At 42.0% G+C, this 14,448-nt stretch overlaps 3 protein-coding genes across 6 annotated transcripts in view; 2 read left to right on the top strand and 1 right to left on the bottom strand.

Moving 5' to 3' along the window:
* Window positions 1–8,235, top strand: part of LOC133403648 (inactive rhomboid protein 2-like) — a 45,487-nt gene extending 37,252 nt beyond the window's left edge. Inside the window, exon 18 of one of the 3 annotated variants that reach the window (XM_061678722.1) lies at window positions 6,597–8,235. In XM_061678722.1, the coding sequence (XP_061534706.1) occupies window positions 6,597–7,028 (432 nt within the window). In that variant the 3' untranslated portion in view covers window positions 7,029–8,235. Of the gene's footprint in view, window positions 1–94; window positions 3,229–4,358; window positions 4,545–6,596 lie in introns of those variants that run through there. The other 2 variants (XM_061678724.1, XM_061678723.1) reach the window with 2 other exon arrangements.
* Window positions 8,236–8,516: 281 nt separating this feature from the next.
* On the bottom strand, window positions 8,517–13,472 carry aanat1 (arylalkylamine N-acetyltransferase 1). Of its 2 annotated transcripts, XM_061678439.1 has the most exons (4): window positions 11,918–13,472; window positions 11,051–11,843; window positions 10,293–10,447; window positions 8,517–9,403 (listed from the first exon to the last, which is right to left on the bottom strand). In XM_061678439.1, exons 2-4 carry the CDS (start codon window positions 11,196–11,198, stop codon window positions 9,098–9,100), a joined length of 609 nt encoding a protein of 202 aa, XP_061534423.1. In that variant the 5' UTR covers window positions 11,199–11,843; window positions 11,918–13,472; the 3' UTR covers window positions 8,517–9,097. The 2 variants fall into 2 exon arrangements, with proteins under 2 accessions (XP_061534423.1, XP_061534422.1); XM_061678438.1 differs by having other exon boundaries at window positions 11,051–13,472.
* ube2o (ubiquitin-conjugating enzyme E2O) overlaps window positions 11,307–14,448 on the top strand; it is a 38,271-nt gene continuing 35,129 nt past the window's right edge. Inside the window, exon 1 of the mRNA XM_061678436.1 lies at window positions 11,307–11,869. Within this exon, the coding sequence (XP_061534420.1) occupies window positions 11,705–11,869 (165 nt within the window). The 5' untranslated portion in view covers window positions 11,307–11,704. The remainder of the gene's footprint in view (window positions 11,870–14,448) is intronic.

The following is a 14,448-nucleotide window of genomic DNA, read 5'->3' as shown; positions in this document are numbered from 1 at the left end:
CGCGCCATTGAGGCAATCAGCCTGTGGCATTGCCTGGGAGTTATGGAAGGCCAGATTTCCTTGATGCTTGCTGTAATTTCTTCTTTGTTTTAAGGTCTGGTGCCCCTCATCTTCCTCTTGATAATACCTCATAGATCCCCAATGGGGTTTTGATCCGGCGAGTTGGCCGGCCAGTCAAGCACTGTGATGGCATGGGCATCAAACCAGGTTTTGGTGCTTCTGGCTGTATGGGCAAGGGCCAGGTCCTGCTGGAAGATGAAATCTGCATCTCCATACAGATCCTCAGCAGAAGGAATCCTGAAGTCCTCTAAAACATTCTGGTAGACTGTTGCGGTGACCTTGGAGTTTACCAACACCTGCGCTGGACATTGCACCCCAAATCAAGACTGACTGTGGATATTTCACACTGGACCGCAAGCAGCTTGGGTTCTGTTCTTCACCCGTCTTCCTCCAAACCCTTGGACTTTGAAAGGCACACTTTACTTTCACCGGAAAAGAGGACCTTGGACCACTGGCCAACAGTCCAGTCCTTCTTCTCCTTGGCCCAGTTGAGACGCTTCCTACATTGGCTCAGGCTCAGAAGTTGGGTCGAGCCAAAAACCACCACTAACCCGATAGTGGTGGTTTTTGAAGCTGTGACTCCCGCCTCATTCGATTCTTTCTGGATCTCTGCTAGATTCTTGAATCTTTTCTGTTTGATAATCCGCTGAAGCTCACAGTCATTTCTTTTGCTGGTGCATCTTCTCCTGCCACATTTTGTCCTTCCACTCAACTTTGCACTGATATGCTTGGACACAGCACTCTGTGAACAGCCAGCCTCCTTAGCTATGAACTTTTTTGGCTTACCCATCCTATGGCAGGTATCAATGATGGTCTTCTGGCCAGTTTTCAAGTGTGCAGTCTTCCCCATATTGAACCCAACTGAGAAAATTTAACCAAACTGTCGCAATTTAATGACACTTGGGCAAACCCGTGCAGGTGCTTTGAGTTTAGGAGGTGATTAGTGTGGGACACTCAGTTTAAAACATTTATGGCCTGCAAAATTTGGGCTGCCCAAATTATTTAAAAATCAACATATAAATACTTGAAATTGTTTAAATTGTGGGCCCTGAATTTATAATCTATGAAAGTTTAACTTTTGGAATGGAATTATAGAAATAAATGTTTTCCATGATATTCCATTTTTTGGGAAAGGGTCTGTGAAGCAGTCTCTCTATATGCTGAGGTATGCATGCTGTTTGTTTGTCTAGTACTGCAGTACTAGAGTGTGTCCAATCGTGTGTTCTGTGCTTCCTTATAAAATAAAAACAAAAATCCAAATAGGTTACCAAATAAGGCAAAACTAGTCCATAATTATAGCATGGAGATGTGTCATGTCACAAAAGTGTTTTGGATGTTCTGGCACTGACTGGTTGAACCATGGTCTCATATCCACTGTTGTTGTCTGTTGTTTTTCCTGGTGTTGTCACTCACTGGTTTAATGCGGCGTAGTTACTGGAGAAGGTTTCCCCTTCTAAGGATTATCAAAGCAGACTTGTCCTTCCATCTACACATCACAAATCATGATGTACCAATTGCTCAAAGGAACCTTCAGCTCGTAATATTCACACGATAAGATCCTGACGTGTCCAACCTTGTCACTTTCCATTGATAACGAAAGAATTATTGAAGAATTTTAACCATATCAGAAATTATACCTGCACCTAGAAATGTATAACATCATGCACATTTAATCCATTTATTGAATGCGCCAATGGAAAATTGACAGACAGATTATGTGTCTGTCACGTTCCCTACGTAGAGAAATGATACATTCGATAATTGCTGCAACATGTTGATCTGAAGACTGAGTGTTGAAAACAAGTTTACCTACTTTTTATTGTTAAGCCTGTTTTCCCCTGTGTATTTGTGTGTCTGTCTGTGTCTGTAAAAGGCCACTTTCTCCTATTTTGGGATTAGTCTAATGCCTTTGTGTGGCCAAACAGAGGCCATTGCTAAATGGGATTGTGCACTGTTTTATTCCGAGACAGTTGTTGTGTAGCTGAGACTTGTCTGGTACTCAGTCTTGTACTCACACCTTCTTGTACATTAAAGGTTCATCCTGGTACACTTAGAATTTTTTGGAAGACAAAATAGTGGATGAGACCCATTTACACAATACACACATGATATATCAATAAATATTGACTGAATACGGATTGAACTATTTCCCACAGGAGTTTAGTAGGACTTCATATGAAAAGTGATGCACTAATTGAATAAAAACTGTGGTGACAAGGGTAGGAAAAAATCCTCAGTTTCTAAAAACTTTCAATGGGAGGTTTAGCTGTGGAATTTAGGAAATATCCCACGTTAGAAACTTTCCATGAGAAGTAATTAGAACCAGAACAGGCATGAATCACCTGTAATGTATTTTTGCATATCGTTTTGAAGCCAGTTTTTTGTTTTCCTCGTCGGCTTGTTGCAATGTGAGGTGGCTTTGAGTGTGGCGCGCCTTGACATGAGTCAGAATTCCTACTGTTCAACTCCTCCAAACTAACCAGCTCACAGGTCTTCACACACCAGAAATACTCACAGCAAGCATAACACATGACAGTAAAGCCACTTAAGGAGCTGATTTAGGTGGATTACCCCGTAACTGTGCGGTTAAGAAGACCCTGTGGTTCCAGCAGAAATTGCTTGAATAACAACTTTGTTGGATACCAATAATATTCACACAGCAGATTTTTCGGAAGATTACATTGACCTCAGGTAGAGGAAGCGAGTGTGCGGCCAAGCTTACCACACCACAAGATTTTTAAGCAGAACCCAATAAGAAAAAATGACATTCGTAATAACATCTCTTCTAACTGTTTAATCTGAGCCAATGACAAGTGATTGTGGTGTGCGTTTGGAACATGTCGGCCTTGCCGTCTGGGCCGTGTGGGTGACATGCTGTGCAACGTTCTTTTCTGTTGGTAGAAGTTGGTTGTCTTCGCAGATTAGCCATCTGCCATTTTACAACCAGGCAAGACTCCAGAATCAGCCCTGACGTCATTTACACTAATCCTCTCACCTTTACGAGAATGTTCTCCCCCAACAGAACCAAAACCCCAGATAGTCTGTGTGGGTCAACCCGTGCACATGAAGTGACATCATTAAGAAGCTCTTCTCGATGCTGCATTTCTGCTTAATAGCAGTAAATATTTATGACGTTGTGAGCATGGAGTTGTTTATCAGGTTCTAATCCCAAGACCAGTATTTTTTTTTTTTTTTTCAATTATTAAATTATGTTTACCCTCAGGCTTAGGTCTCCTAATGATGGACACAGTGAGTCAAGTCAAATGAATGTGGCCATACTGTTCTAAATCTGTTGACGAGATGTTGTAATAGGTCCTGATACTCTGGTCCAGAACAACATGTGGGCCATTCAACCGAATAGGTGCCATTTCCTTGTTGTAACTCTCTCAAAATAAACTTTTTGTTTTCTTTTGTGTCTTTTTTCAAATCAAAATACACATCGAACTATTCAAAAGGTGTACTGGCCCATCTCAGGCAATGTTTTTTTTTTTTTTTTTTAGGTCATTGTTTTATTGTACCGACGCTCCTTATTTGAGTAATGAGACTGAAAGTAACTGGGGTGAAAAAATAAATGACAACTTACTCTTGGCCTTCCCATAGCATGAAGAACATCTAAATAATGCAACTTCCTGTGAACTTTGTGACTTGTGGAATATTACAATGTTTTCAGAGTGGGTGATGTGTTAGGCTAACAGGACTGAGCAAAAACCCAGGGAAATGACTAAAGTGTGAATTTAAACTTTTTTGGGAGTAGCATGTTAAAAATGTAAAAATTTCTAAAGGATTTAAATGATTATATCAGGGTTCCTACACAAGTATGGAAAAGTATGGAATTTGATTGAATACATTTCCAGGTCTGGAAAAGTACAGAAAATGGAAACAATTGTTTGGAAAAATATTCTTGTTTCAACAGCTCTCTTTATGAACATCTAAAAAATGTATAGATCAATCCATGTTTTTTAAAGGCGCTTGAAAGCACAGCAACAGTGTTTCGGTGAGAACACACAACCATGGTCTTGGTGAACACTCGATTCTAATTGGCTCAGAGAATTCAGAAAAAGTACAATATCAGCTGATAATGTATAGTACACCCTTCAAACGTCTCAAGTCGTTCCTGTCAAAAAATCATGACATTGTTCCAAATTAATGCGCAGCACCCTTAACCATTACATTATACGAGCAAACGTCGCAACTTACCAAGCTACCCTGGTAGCTTGAGTTCCCCCTGTGTACCCACCCAAAAAACGAACGCTGATTGGTTGACAGACCTCTGTAGGTGTTTATTTTTTCATTCACAGAGCCACCATTAATGGATGTGGCGTTCCGGAAGGCTAGAAATAAGAGGATTAAAATACATTGAAAGCAAAGACTTTCCGCTGAGCCACATTTGGACAAGGAGCAGGCTGGACAAACTGTGCATCGCCAGGCCAAAGTCGGGCTCGGCAGCAAGCTGTGGCAGTGGACTCTGTGGCGAATTCCGCCACCAGAAGGTCTGCCGCTGCCAGGAGCTCAGCGGCGAGATCCGCTGCCATCCCGGCAGCGAGGTCCACCGCCGGCCGACTCGGTCCCGTTAAGGAGCGGTGGTCCGAGCCCGAGCAGGGTGTATGTCTTTCTCGGCCTGGCCAGAGAAGACTAACACCGGCGTAAGGCTGGCCAGCGGGGACGCTCTGAATTTCCAATCCAGACAGGAGCTTCTCTAGCCTGTGGAAAAATGTCCTGTTTGCCATAGTGCAAGACAAGGAAATGATGCCGGCTTTATGTACGGTATATTTTTTTCCTCACACAACCACATTTACAGATACCAAATACTTCAAACTGCTGTATTTAAAAACTTCATAAGAACTGTCCAAGAAGTCATGTATTTTTTAATCTATTTATTGAACCTCGTCCAAGTAAGGTATTTGCAATGCCAACCTGGCTTCAGACAACAGAGTAAAACAGAAGCAAATATATAGTAACAAGTTAAATATTACATTACATCATCGCACATGGTCCATAAAAGGCATGCGAGCAGATGTTCTCTAAAGCTGGAGAACTGGCATGAAGAAAAATGTAATCACCTGAATGCCAAAACATGAGAAAAACTTTTGAATAAATTCAGCTTTAAATGTAGAAGCCTGCAGATGACTATAGATGTGATTTATTTTTCTCAAATTTGTAGTGGAACTGTGTAAGAATTGAGGTCCATGTCACATTTTCCGGTGGATAAATCACATCTATAGTCATCTGCAAGCTTCTATTGCACAATCGATTTCAGTCTGTCAATAAAATAGAATTAATATATTCTAATTCATTGAAATGTACCTGTATATAATCAATCTTCCGACCTCAAAGACTGTCTGCGGCCAGGTCGGCATTGTAAATGGAAAGAGTTCTCAATTGCCTCACTTGGATAAAGGGTTGGGTTTTAGAGGGATCAAAAATAGCTGAAATTCCGATTAAAATACATAATAAGACCTAGAAAACTATTTGCTGGAGTACTGAATAGCGTTTACATCCCTTACAAAGTTCTGGGATTGTAATGAGTCTTCATAGTTAAGCCCCGAGGCGTTGCTTGCAAGGGAAAAGAAATTAAATCAAACATTTACGACAAAACCATTTTTTATTTTTTTTTACTGAGAAGTCTGGAAATTACGGTCTAGAAAAAGTATGTAATTTTGAATTCTCAAATGTGTAGGGACCCTGTTATACTTAATGTTGAAGTCTAAGCGGGGACAAGGCAACACATGCTATCTTTCTGGTATTCAAGGTACTTTGATTTAATCTTTGACATTGTATTTATTAAATATGTTGCCGTGTCACCGTGCAGGATACTTTGCTTAAAAAAAATGTATTTTACAGTTTATTTTATCATGCATTATGTTTTTCTGTTTTTATGTTCACTCAGGGGTCTTCTCACATTTGTTGCCAGCAGTTTAGACGTTAATGTCTGTGAGTTATTTTGAAGGGACAGTATTTACACTGTTTTTTTTGTTTTTTTTTTAAATTGTATTGAATTTTATTCAGACAACATTACCAATCATCCACATAATTCCAAAGCTACAACAAAAAATAAGGTAATTTCATACATGTTGTACATCCAAGTTGTATACTGACTACTTTACATTGTAGCAAATTATCATTGTTTCAGTGTTGTCCCATGAAAAGATATAACATACAACATACAAACCTACTTTTGTGTTCTACTGTATGGGGAATATAATAGTGCCGTTTTCTGTAATAATTGCTCTTTCTCGAGTTGACCTAATTTTCAAATATTCTTTCTCGGGCAAATGAGGAAATTCCAAAATGGAAAAAGGAAATTCCAAATGTAATACATTCACAGTTCACACCTATGGGTAATGGTCTCCAATTAACTTCACAAGCCCTTTTTGGAATAACGAGAGGAAATGCGCACAAGCGCGGGCAAGAACATGCAAACGCCACACAGAAAGCTCAATGCCAGATCCAGATTTGAGTGTTCATGATGGGGTATTCTTGTGATGTGAACCAGATCTAAGTGGATGATATCATAGTGTGTCTCTCTGTCCCTCCAGGTGGGTCCAGCAGGATCTCAGTTCGGCCTCCTGGCGTGCCTGTTTGTTGAGCTCTTTCAAGGGTGGCAGATGTTGGAGAAACCATGGAAAGCATTTTTTAAACTACTGGGCATTGTCTTTTTCCTCTTCTTGTGCGGCCTTTTACCCTGGATCGACAACATTGCCCACATTTTTGGCTTCCTTAGCGGCATGCTGCTCTCTTTTGCCTTTCTGCCCTACGTCACCTTTGGAACTTTCGACAAGTACCGCAAACGCATCCTCATTGTCATTTCGCTGTTGGCATACGTCGGCCTGTTCTCTTCACTCATTGTTTGGTTTTATATTTACCCCATTAACTGGCACTGGCTGGAGCATCTCACCTGCCTGCCCTTCACGAGCAAGTTCTGTGAAAAGTATGACATTGACCACGACATCACCCATGTGGTGCACTAGTCATTAGCGTTTACTGATGGCCTCTGTGACCAAGCTAACCAGCGATAATCCAGGTCTTCTAAGTGTCCTTTAAGACTTTGGCAGTCGTGACGTTTGTTGTGGTTGCTTTATCAAAGGTACTCTGCAGAGTCTATGATTCGCACACTTCCATAAAACTTTTGCGTCACCGGTATTTACTTGCTAGTGAGCTCGAGGTTGGGAAAATACTCAGGACCTCAAATGCAAATATCTGGATGAAACCAAAGAAGCATCACATGTTTTGTTCAGCATTTGAAAGGGCACACACGACAAGGCTGCTCCAGTGGAAATGGGCTACCACCGTTATCAGGTTAGATGAACTGGATGCCTTACACAACAAGTGACCACGGGTCAAACACTATGGACAAATAATATGACTTACTTTCTATTAGAGCTACGCTCGGCACACCAGTTGTTTTTGAAAAATTATATTTAGTCAACAGAAGTAAATACAATCAACGTGTAACAATGGTGGACTGAGGTAAATGTGTTAAACCACTTGTTGCCTTAAATTAGCTGCCATTTTACCTACCTGCAGTTTGTTACGTAAGGTTACCATCAGTGATCAATCACGGTGTCATGTACTGTATTCAACACACCAGTCTCAAGCTGCCTGAATAGGGTGATTATAGTCATCAGTAACTGCCCTGAACAGTCCCAAATGGCAATCTGTCAGCATTATTGAGAGGTCTCGTTTTTTTTCTTCCATATTGTCTAGAACTCCTGTGTTTATGGTGTGCAGTGCTGTGGCATGTGTCTGAGCACAGCCATTGGGGAAGCCACGCTGTCAGCAGACATACTGAGGGATTAGCGAGTTAAGTGAGTTATGAGATTTAGCAGTTGACTTCAGGTCATATGAAATCACGCAAAACATGTTGTATACACTTGTTTTTTTTTAACATTTGAACATATTTTAACCTGTTTTAACAGTACTCTTGTTTCAAAGGTCCTCTATTTTAAGCCCCAAGACTGCCCTTTGTGTATTAGGTTGGCAATCACTTTCGCCTCTTTGAAGGAACCCTCTGCACTGTGCTGTTTTTTTTCTTTTTTAACTTGAAAGCATGTGAATGTTTTCATTGAAACCCCAAAAACAATTGTGACTTCACAGCAACTAAAATATGTTTGCACTGGGACCAAATGACTTCTTTCTTACCTATAATAATAATAAAAAGGGCAACAAGAACATTGATTTGTCATCAAAGCTCTACTTTCATTTATCTTTAAGTTAATGTGAAAATCAATGTATGTTTAAGCAATCATGTAAAAATAAATGACACTTTATTAATAATGTGTCCTGAAATTTACATCACCCTGCTTTTGAACTGTATAATTGAAATTGAATAATACTGTTATTGTTATATTGTTGATTAGGTAGTTAACTGATTAAGTTCCAGAACACCTGTTAAATACTGTACCTGAATAGGTTTTTGACAACCTGTAGAAAAAAAATCACATTTTTCAAAACACTAACAAGCTTGAAAATATATCCTTTATTATCTTAAGAACAAAACATTACAACAGTATTGAAAATGCATTTGTCTTGATTCAAGACTTCAAGAGGCACCGATGATGAAAATCTTCAACAGATAAGGCAAGATGGTAGAAGGGCTTATAAAGAGATGTTGAAGTTAGATTGAGATGCAGATCATATTGACTTGTTTTTTTTTTTGTACGTGCTTTAAATAGTTTTATTCATTTTTAATCTTAATTTGCCAGCACCTTTATCGACATTTGCGGCTGCATATATATATATATACACACACATATATATAGAAAAGACAAAATTATAAAATACAAAATAATGTTTTTCCCAACGAGTGCATTCTTTTTCTGATTTTTTTTTAATGTTGTTCTTGTTTTATTTTAACTACTTTAATGGCAGACGTTTTATTCCTCTTCAAAGGCAGAGTGAATGTGTCACCTTGCCCGAGCTCTCAGAGATATGATCACAATCACACTGAGCTTGACATCCCCTCAAAGTGTCCCTTTTCCAACCAGGGGCCTGCCACCGGCATCCATCCTGAGAAAAAACCAAGTCAAGTCCTTCTCTTTCAATATCCACTGTTGCGACGCATGAAGGCATGGCCCCTGACCGGGTACAACATTTCAATGAAGGTGAGCGGCCCCACTGTGATCTCACTAGGACCCTGCACTTTGAAGCCGGACTTCTGGTAGAAGGGAACCAGGAAGTCCTCGCACATGAGCACAGCCCGCCGGACGTACGGCAAACAGCGGAGGTACTGCAGGTAGCGCCACATCAGGATGGACCCTTTGCCCTGTTGGCGGAACGTGCGGTGGACAGCCAGGACGTGGATGTGGACCGTCATGCCGTGAGGCTTGTGGAGGGTCAGGGCATCCTGGAAGACAGCCACAGTTCAGTTGGGAATGGGATTGTTAATATAATCTAGCTACATGATCATACAAGGAAAGGTTCCAGGACTGGTGTCACAAAAAAAATTATATTTCAAATCCAAACTACAAGATTTTCCCTCAGAAACAATCCCCAGAACCCCTTTATGCACTCATGGAAGGATTCTTCGGGGATCCTCTGCAGCTCCTGTGTCAGTCATCTTGATATTGTTCACCTTTTCAAAACAGGTCCCATTCATGACTCGCTTAAAAGGGGGCGGGGGGGGGGGGTGTCAGGTGAGTAGGGAGGTTGTGCCAGCACGGTATTGGTTTTCGCAGCCAGGAACTGTCTGATGCTAAGGACATTATGAGCAGACGCGATGTCACGGTGAAGCAGCCTTGAGCTGTCCCGGCAGGCTGGCGCAACGCTCGCCTCTTCTCACACACTGAAGCAAAAAGCACACTGTGTAATGTCTGCTTGTGGAAAGGATTATATTCTATTTTTTGTTCTGCGTTTTTGTTGATGACATTCGAGTTTCCACCCTCCTGAAACTGCTTTAGATGTTACGATGACGCTTTAACATTTTTTTTAAATGCAAGTATATTGTGATTTTTATCATGGCTTCTGGCCAGGACTCTTTCAGTGTTTTTAAGAAACCTGTGACAGAGGAAACTTGATGCTTTGACTTACTTTATCATGAATGGAATGATGTAAATGTAGCTATTGTCCAGCGCATGATTAAAGCCTTTGTCTGGGGTATTTTCTGACTTTGATGATATAATTACACGTGCACAACCTGATGAGTAATGTTAAAAATGTCTTCAGTCATCCTGATAGAACTGAGATGACCATGTACGTGACAAGTAAACAGAGGTTTTTGGAAATACATATCGTACCATAGCAAGTCTCTCCCGGTCCCACAGTGAGCCAATGATGAAAGCCACCAGACGTCCCTCCTCGAACCAGCCCAGTGACAGCTCGGGACACAGCGTGAGGAAGTGACGCACCTCGTCCAGCAGGAGAGGACACTCGCCGGACACGGAGATGAACGCTGTGTATGGATACATGGACAAATTAAGTGTGGCAAATTGTTGCTGTCCAAACTTTTCCCACTCTGAGCCACATACAGAAAAATGGAAGGAAGTAGGGGACTCGACTTTGCGATGAAACATGCCAAGAAAAATCATGAGAAAGAAATCACTATGCTGGAGGTCAACATACAGGACATATGCTCAGCATGGAAACATCCATCCATTCCTTTTCTATAGTGCTTATTCTATCAGGGTCGCAGATCACCTGGAGGTCTGGAGCCTATATCCCAGCTGACTTTGGGTGAGAAGCTGGGAATACCCTGGCCTGGACTGATCGCCAGCCAATCGCAGGACACGCATAAATTCATTCACACATGAGGACAATTTAGAGTCTTCAACTGACTCTAAGAAGCACGAAAGCATGGGAAGAACATGAAAAGTGAAAGGCCGGAGCCAAGGTTCAAATTGCAGAGGCAGATGTGCTAAACACTCGTTCACTGTGCTACCCCAGTAAACAATTAAAGAAAATGAAAAATAAAGTGGAAATCTCAGTTTTGTCCTATGTGACCCAAGGGGGGGGAAAAAAGTCATTAGTTAAAGCAAGAGACGCATTGCTGGGTTACCTTCTCTCTCAATCTCAAAGACGCTGATGGCGTCCTCCGGGCTGAGGGAGCGGAACTCGCTGGCCGGCAGCGTGTGGCGACGTCCCTGCGCCATCGGAGAGCGCATGGAAAGAGGCTTCTGGAACGACATGGAACTCACCAGCGACATGCTTTCAAAGTCACACAATTCAACACTAACTGTCTGCTCGTTCTCCTTGTGTTTCCTCGTCCTCCGATGGTCCCGGTTGGGATCGTGCGTCAGGAGCTTTTATAGCCTCCGCGCACCGCACCAGTGACCGCGCGGTAATCCTCAATTTGCCAGCTGGATAACCAAAACCTCCGACACGTGAGCAGCTAAACAATAATCATATTGAGACGGGGGTCAGGAGGGGTGTTGTTGTGACTTATCCAGGATAAGTTGGCGGTGGTGTGACGACGAGAAGTGATCCTCGTCACACCAACAACATGAGCACTGCATGACCACTTTTGGATTTGGAACCACATGCTTGTGAACAACATGCGTAGGGCCGTTTAGAGCATGCATTCTTGAGCCTCTTAACGCGTCGTATTGTCCGTGTAGCTGCGACACTCGGTGGCGGTGCTGCGTGCTGGCCTAAATGGTGCCCTGTGGATTGGACCCAAGAGCAGACTGAGGCGGAGGGATTAGATTTTAGAATGGTTTATCGCAGGTTGGCTCGGCGAGGTGGGGGACCATCAAGACAAGGAGTGAGCAGGAAGCAGGAACGTGAGCAGGTGATGAAGCTTGGCGGTGTGGCTGGGCAGACAGCGAGGAGGGGAAGGCACGGGAGGAACACTGGAAACGGAAAAGAACAAGATCGGGTGAGTACAGATGCAGGTCGTCTGATAGTTACTCGTATACCACCAAACCTGGGAGCACGAGCGTCGGCCAGTGAGTTACAGAGAAGGGCTGATCCTCGAACGAACGCTTCCTGGACTCGGCAGGCTTAAATGCAGGCAGTAATCGGTGGTGCCTGAAGACAGGTGCACTGCAGAGGTGCTGCTGATTGCTGGGGAGGCAGAGGGGCACAGGGGAGAGACAAGGCGCAAGCCGCCACCCAAGCTCCAAAAGAGGAACTGCAGGGCATGAATCATGACCATTGAGGAGTTTTGAAGCTGCCGCTGTGGTTTCTTGGTATTATAATGGATGTTTATTGAGAATCCGAGTCGATCAGTCGAACAGAACGTTTCTAGAGGGGAGTGAAAAAAGAAAGAACTCATTCTATTTTTCTTTTCTTTTTTACTAAAAATTTATTACAACAGAATCTAATGTTTGTAAACCAGTGTGACCTTAAACGGAATCATTGAAAATAAATAATTTATTTGAGGTAAGTTTTTCATTTTTATTGTGGCTATTCTGCCCAGTAGTGATATAGGCAAGTTATTCCAGCATCTTAAATTAGCTGCGATTATTTTCCAGAAGTGATGTGGACTTTAGATTGGTTAGCTCTGTGAGTTTTGGCGAAATATTAATCCCAAAATACGTAATATTTCCGATAGGAATGGGGTAATCTGGAATTTGATCCGCAGGATTCCATGAGTTTGCTGTTATTGGGAGTGTTGTTGATTTTGTCCAGTTGATAGCGTGATCTGATATTTGTGAAAAGACTTGGGTTCCTGTAAATTAAAAAAAATATCATCAGCATACAGATGGATTTTGTGTTCTGTCACTAGCGAGCAGATACCTTTTAATATTAGCATTCTGACTTATAGCGGTAGCAAGATGTTTGATGAATATTGCAAATAGCCTTGGTGAGAGTGGACATCCTTGTCTGGTTCCTCTTTGTAAAGTAACACTTTGAGATGTAATCCGATTTGTGGTGACTGTCACTTTCGACGAGTCGCATAATGTTGCTATCCAATGTATAAATGAGTCTCCATAGCCAAATTTGCAAAGAACTGCAAACAGGAAAGCCCAGTTAACTTTATCGAAAGCTTTCTCTCTGGCAAGTGACATGATGATTGCATTTAGATTTCCCGTAGGTGTGAACTGTCCACGTCGCCATCGTGCACAGTATATTTGAATCCAAAAGCTAGTTTATTTTTAGCCTTGTTGCGCGTCTTTTGACGTAGTATTGGAAATAACTGACGGCCAATAAACAAAATCTAAACATGTCAGCGGTGTGGAATAGACAACAAGACTGCAAGACAAATTTGCTCTTTCACGATTGCATTGTCAGACTACTGCAATAAAATCGTGTATTCCGATACAACCGCATCCCGTTTTTTTACGATCATTGGGCTATATCTTGTCAACTCAAATGCGACCGGATACACTCGTTCCCGTGGCGACGACAACAAGAGTGGAGTATTTCATTTCATTTAATTACAGTAAGTTAGCACCCATTATTTCTGTCATGTAATGTTGGTTTGACCTGACTGATTAGAATACACGATCTGACTAGAGCAGTGATTTCCAACCTTTATGGAGCCAAGGAACATATTTTACAATTGAAAAATCTCACGGCACACCAACAAACAAAACTGTCATAAAAACTGGATACATTAATTACTGTATGTACTTCCTGCCATTTAATAGAAGACCATTTATCATCTGTCACTATGCCTCACTGGCATAGATAGATGCACAAAGATACATTATCTATTGTAAATATGATTTTTTGAGCATTTGAGTACATCTAATGAACAGGTCATTTAGATAGACACATTCCTCCATCTTGGAGGAGGAATGTGTCGGTTATCGTTTTTTTCAACTCACTGATCGGTGATCGGCCCCAAAAATCCTGATCGTGTAAAGCCTAATTATTAATGCATAAATACACGATTTGAGATTATGAACAACGTACAATGAACTAAAGTGTTAAAAAATATGTGATCACACGCCACAATAAGGCGTGCTGCGCTTAACTCACAATTTGACATTTAATTATTTTATACTTATACCCACGGGCCATACTTTGCCCAACTCTTACCATAAAAGAACGTCTGAACATTGACAGCAGTGGGCGCCATATTGTTACCTGGCTTGACATAACCTCCCAATGCAATGCAACTATGTAAGAGATATTTCCACAGAAATTAAAAAAAATATACACGTTTTGTGGCGGCACGGTGGACGACTGGTTCGAGCGTCAGCCTCACAGTTCTGAGGACCCGGGTTCAATCCCCGGCCCCGCCTGTGTGGAGTTTGCATGTTCTCCCCGTGCCTGCGTGGGTTTTCTCCGGGCACTCCGGTTTCCTCCCACATCCCAAAAACATGCATTCATTGGAGACTCTAAATTGCCCGTAGGTGTGACTGTAAGTGCGAATGGTTGATTGTTTGTATGTGCCCTGCGATTGGCTGGCAACCAGTTCAGGGTGTACCCCGCCTCCTGCCCGATGACAGCTGGGATAGGCTCCAGCACGCCCGCGACCCTACTGAGGAGAAGCGGCTCAGAAAA

Source organism: Phycodurus eques, chromosome 6 (genome assembly GCF_024500275.1).
Source record: "Phycodurus eques isolate BA_2022a chromosome 6, UOR_Pequ_1.1, whole genome shotgun sequence".
Taxonomy (NCBI): Eukaryota; Metazoa; Chordata; class Actinopteri; order Syngnathiformes; family Syngnathidae; genus Phycodurus; species Phycodurus eques.
This window is presented reverse-complemented; position numbering and strand designations above follow the sequence as displayed.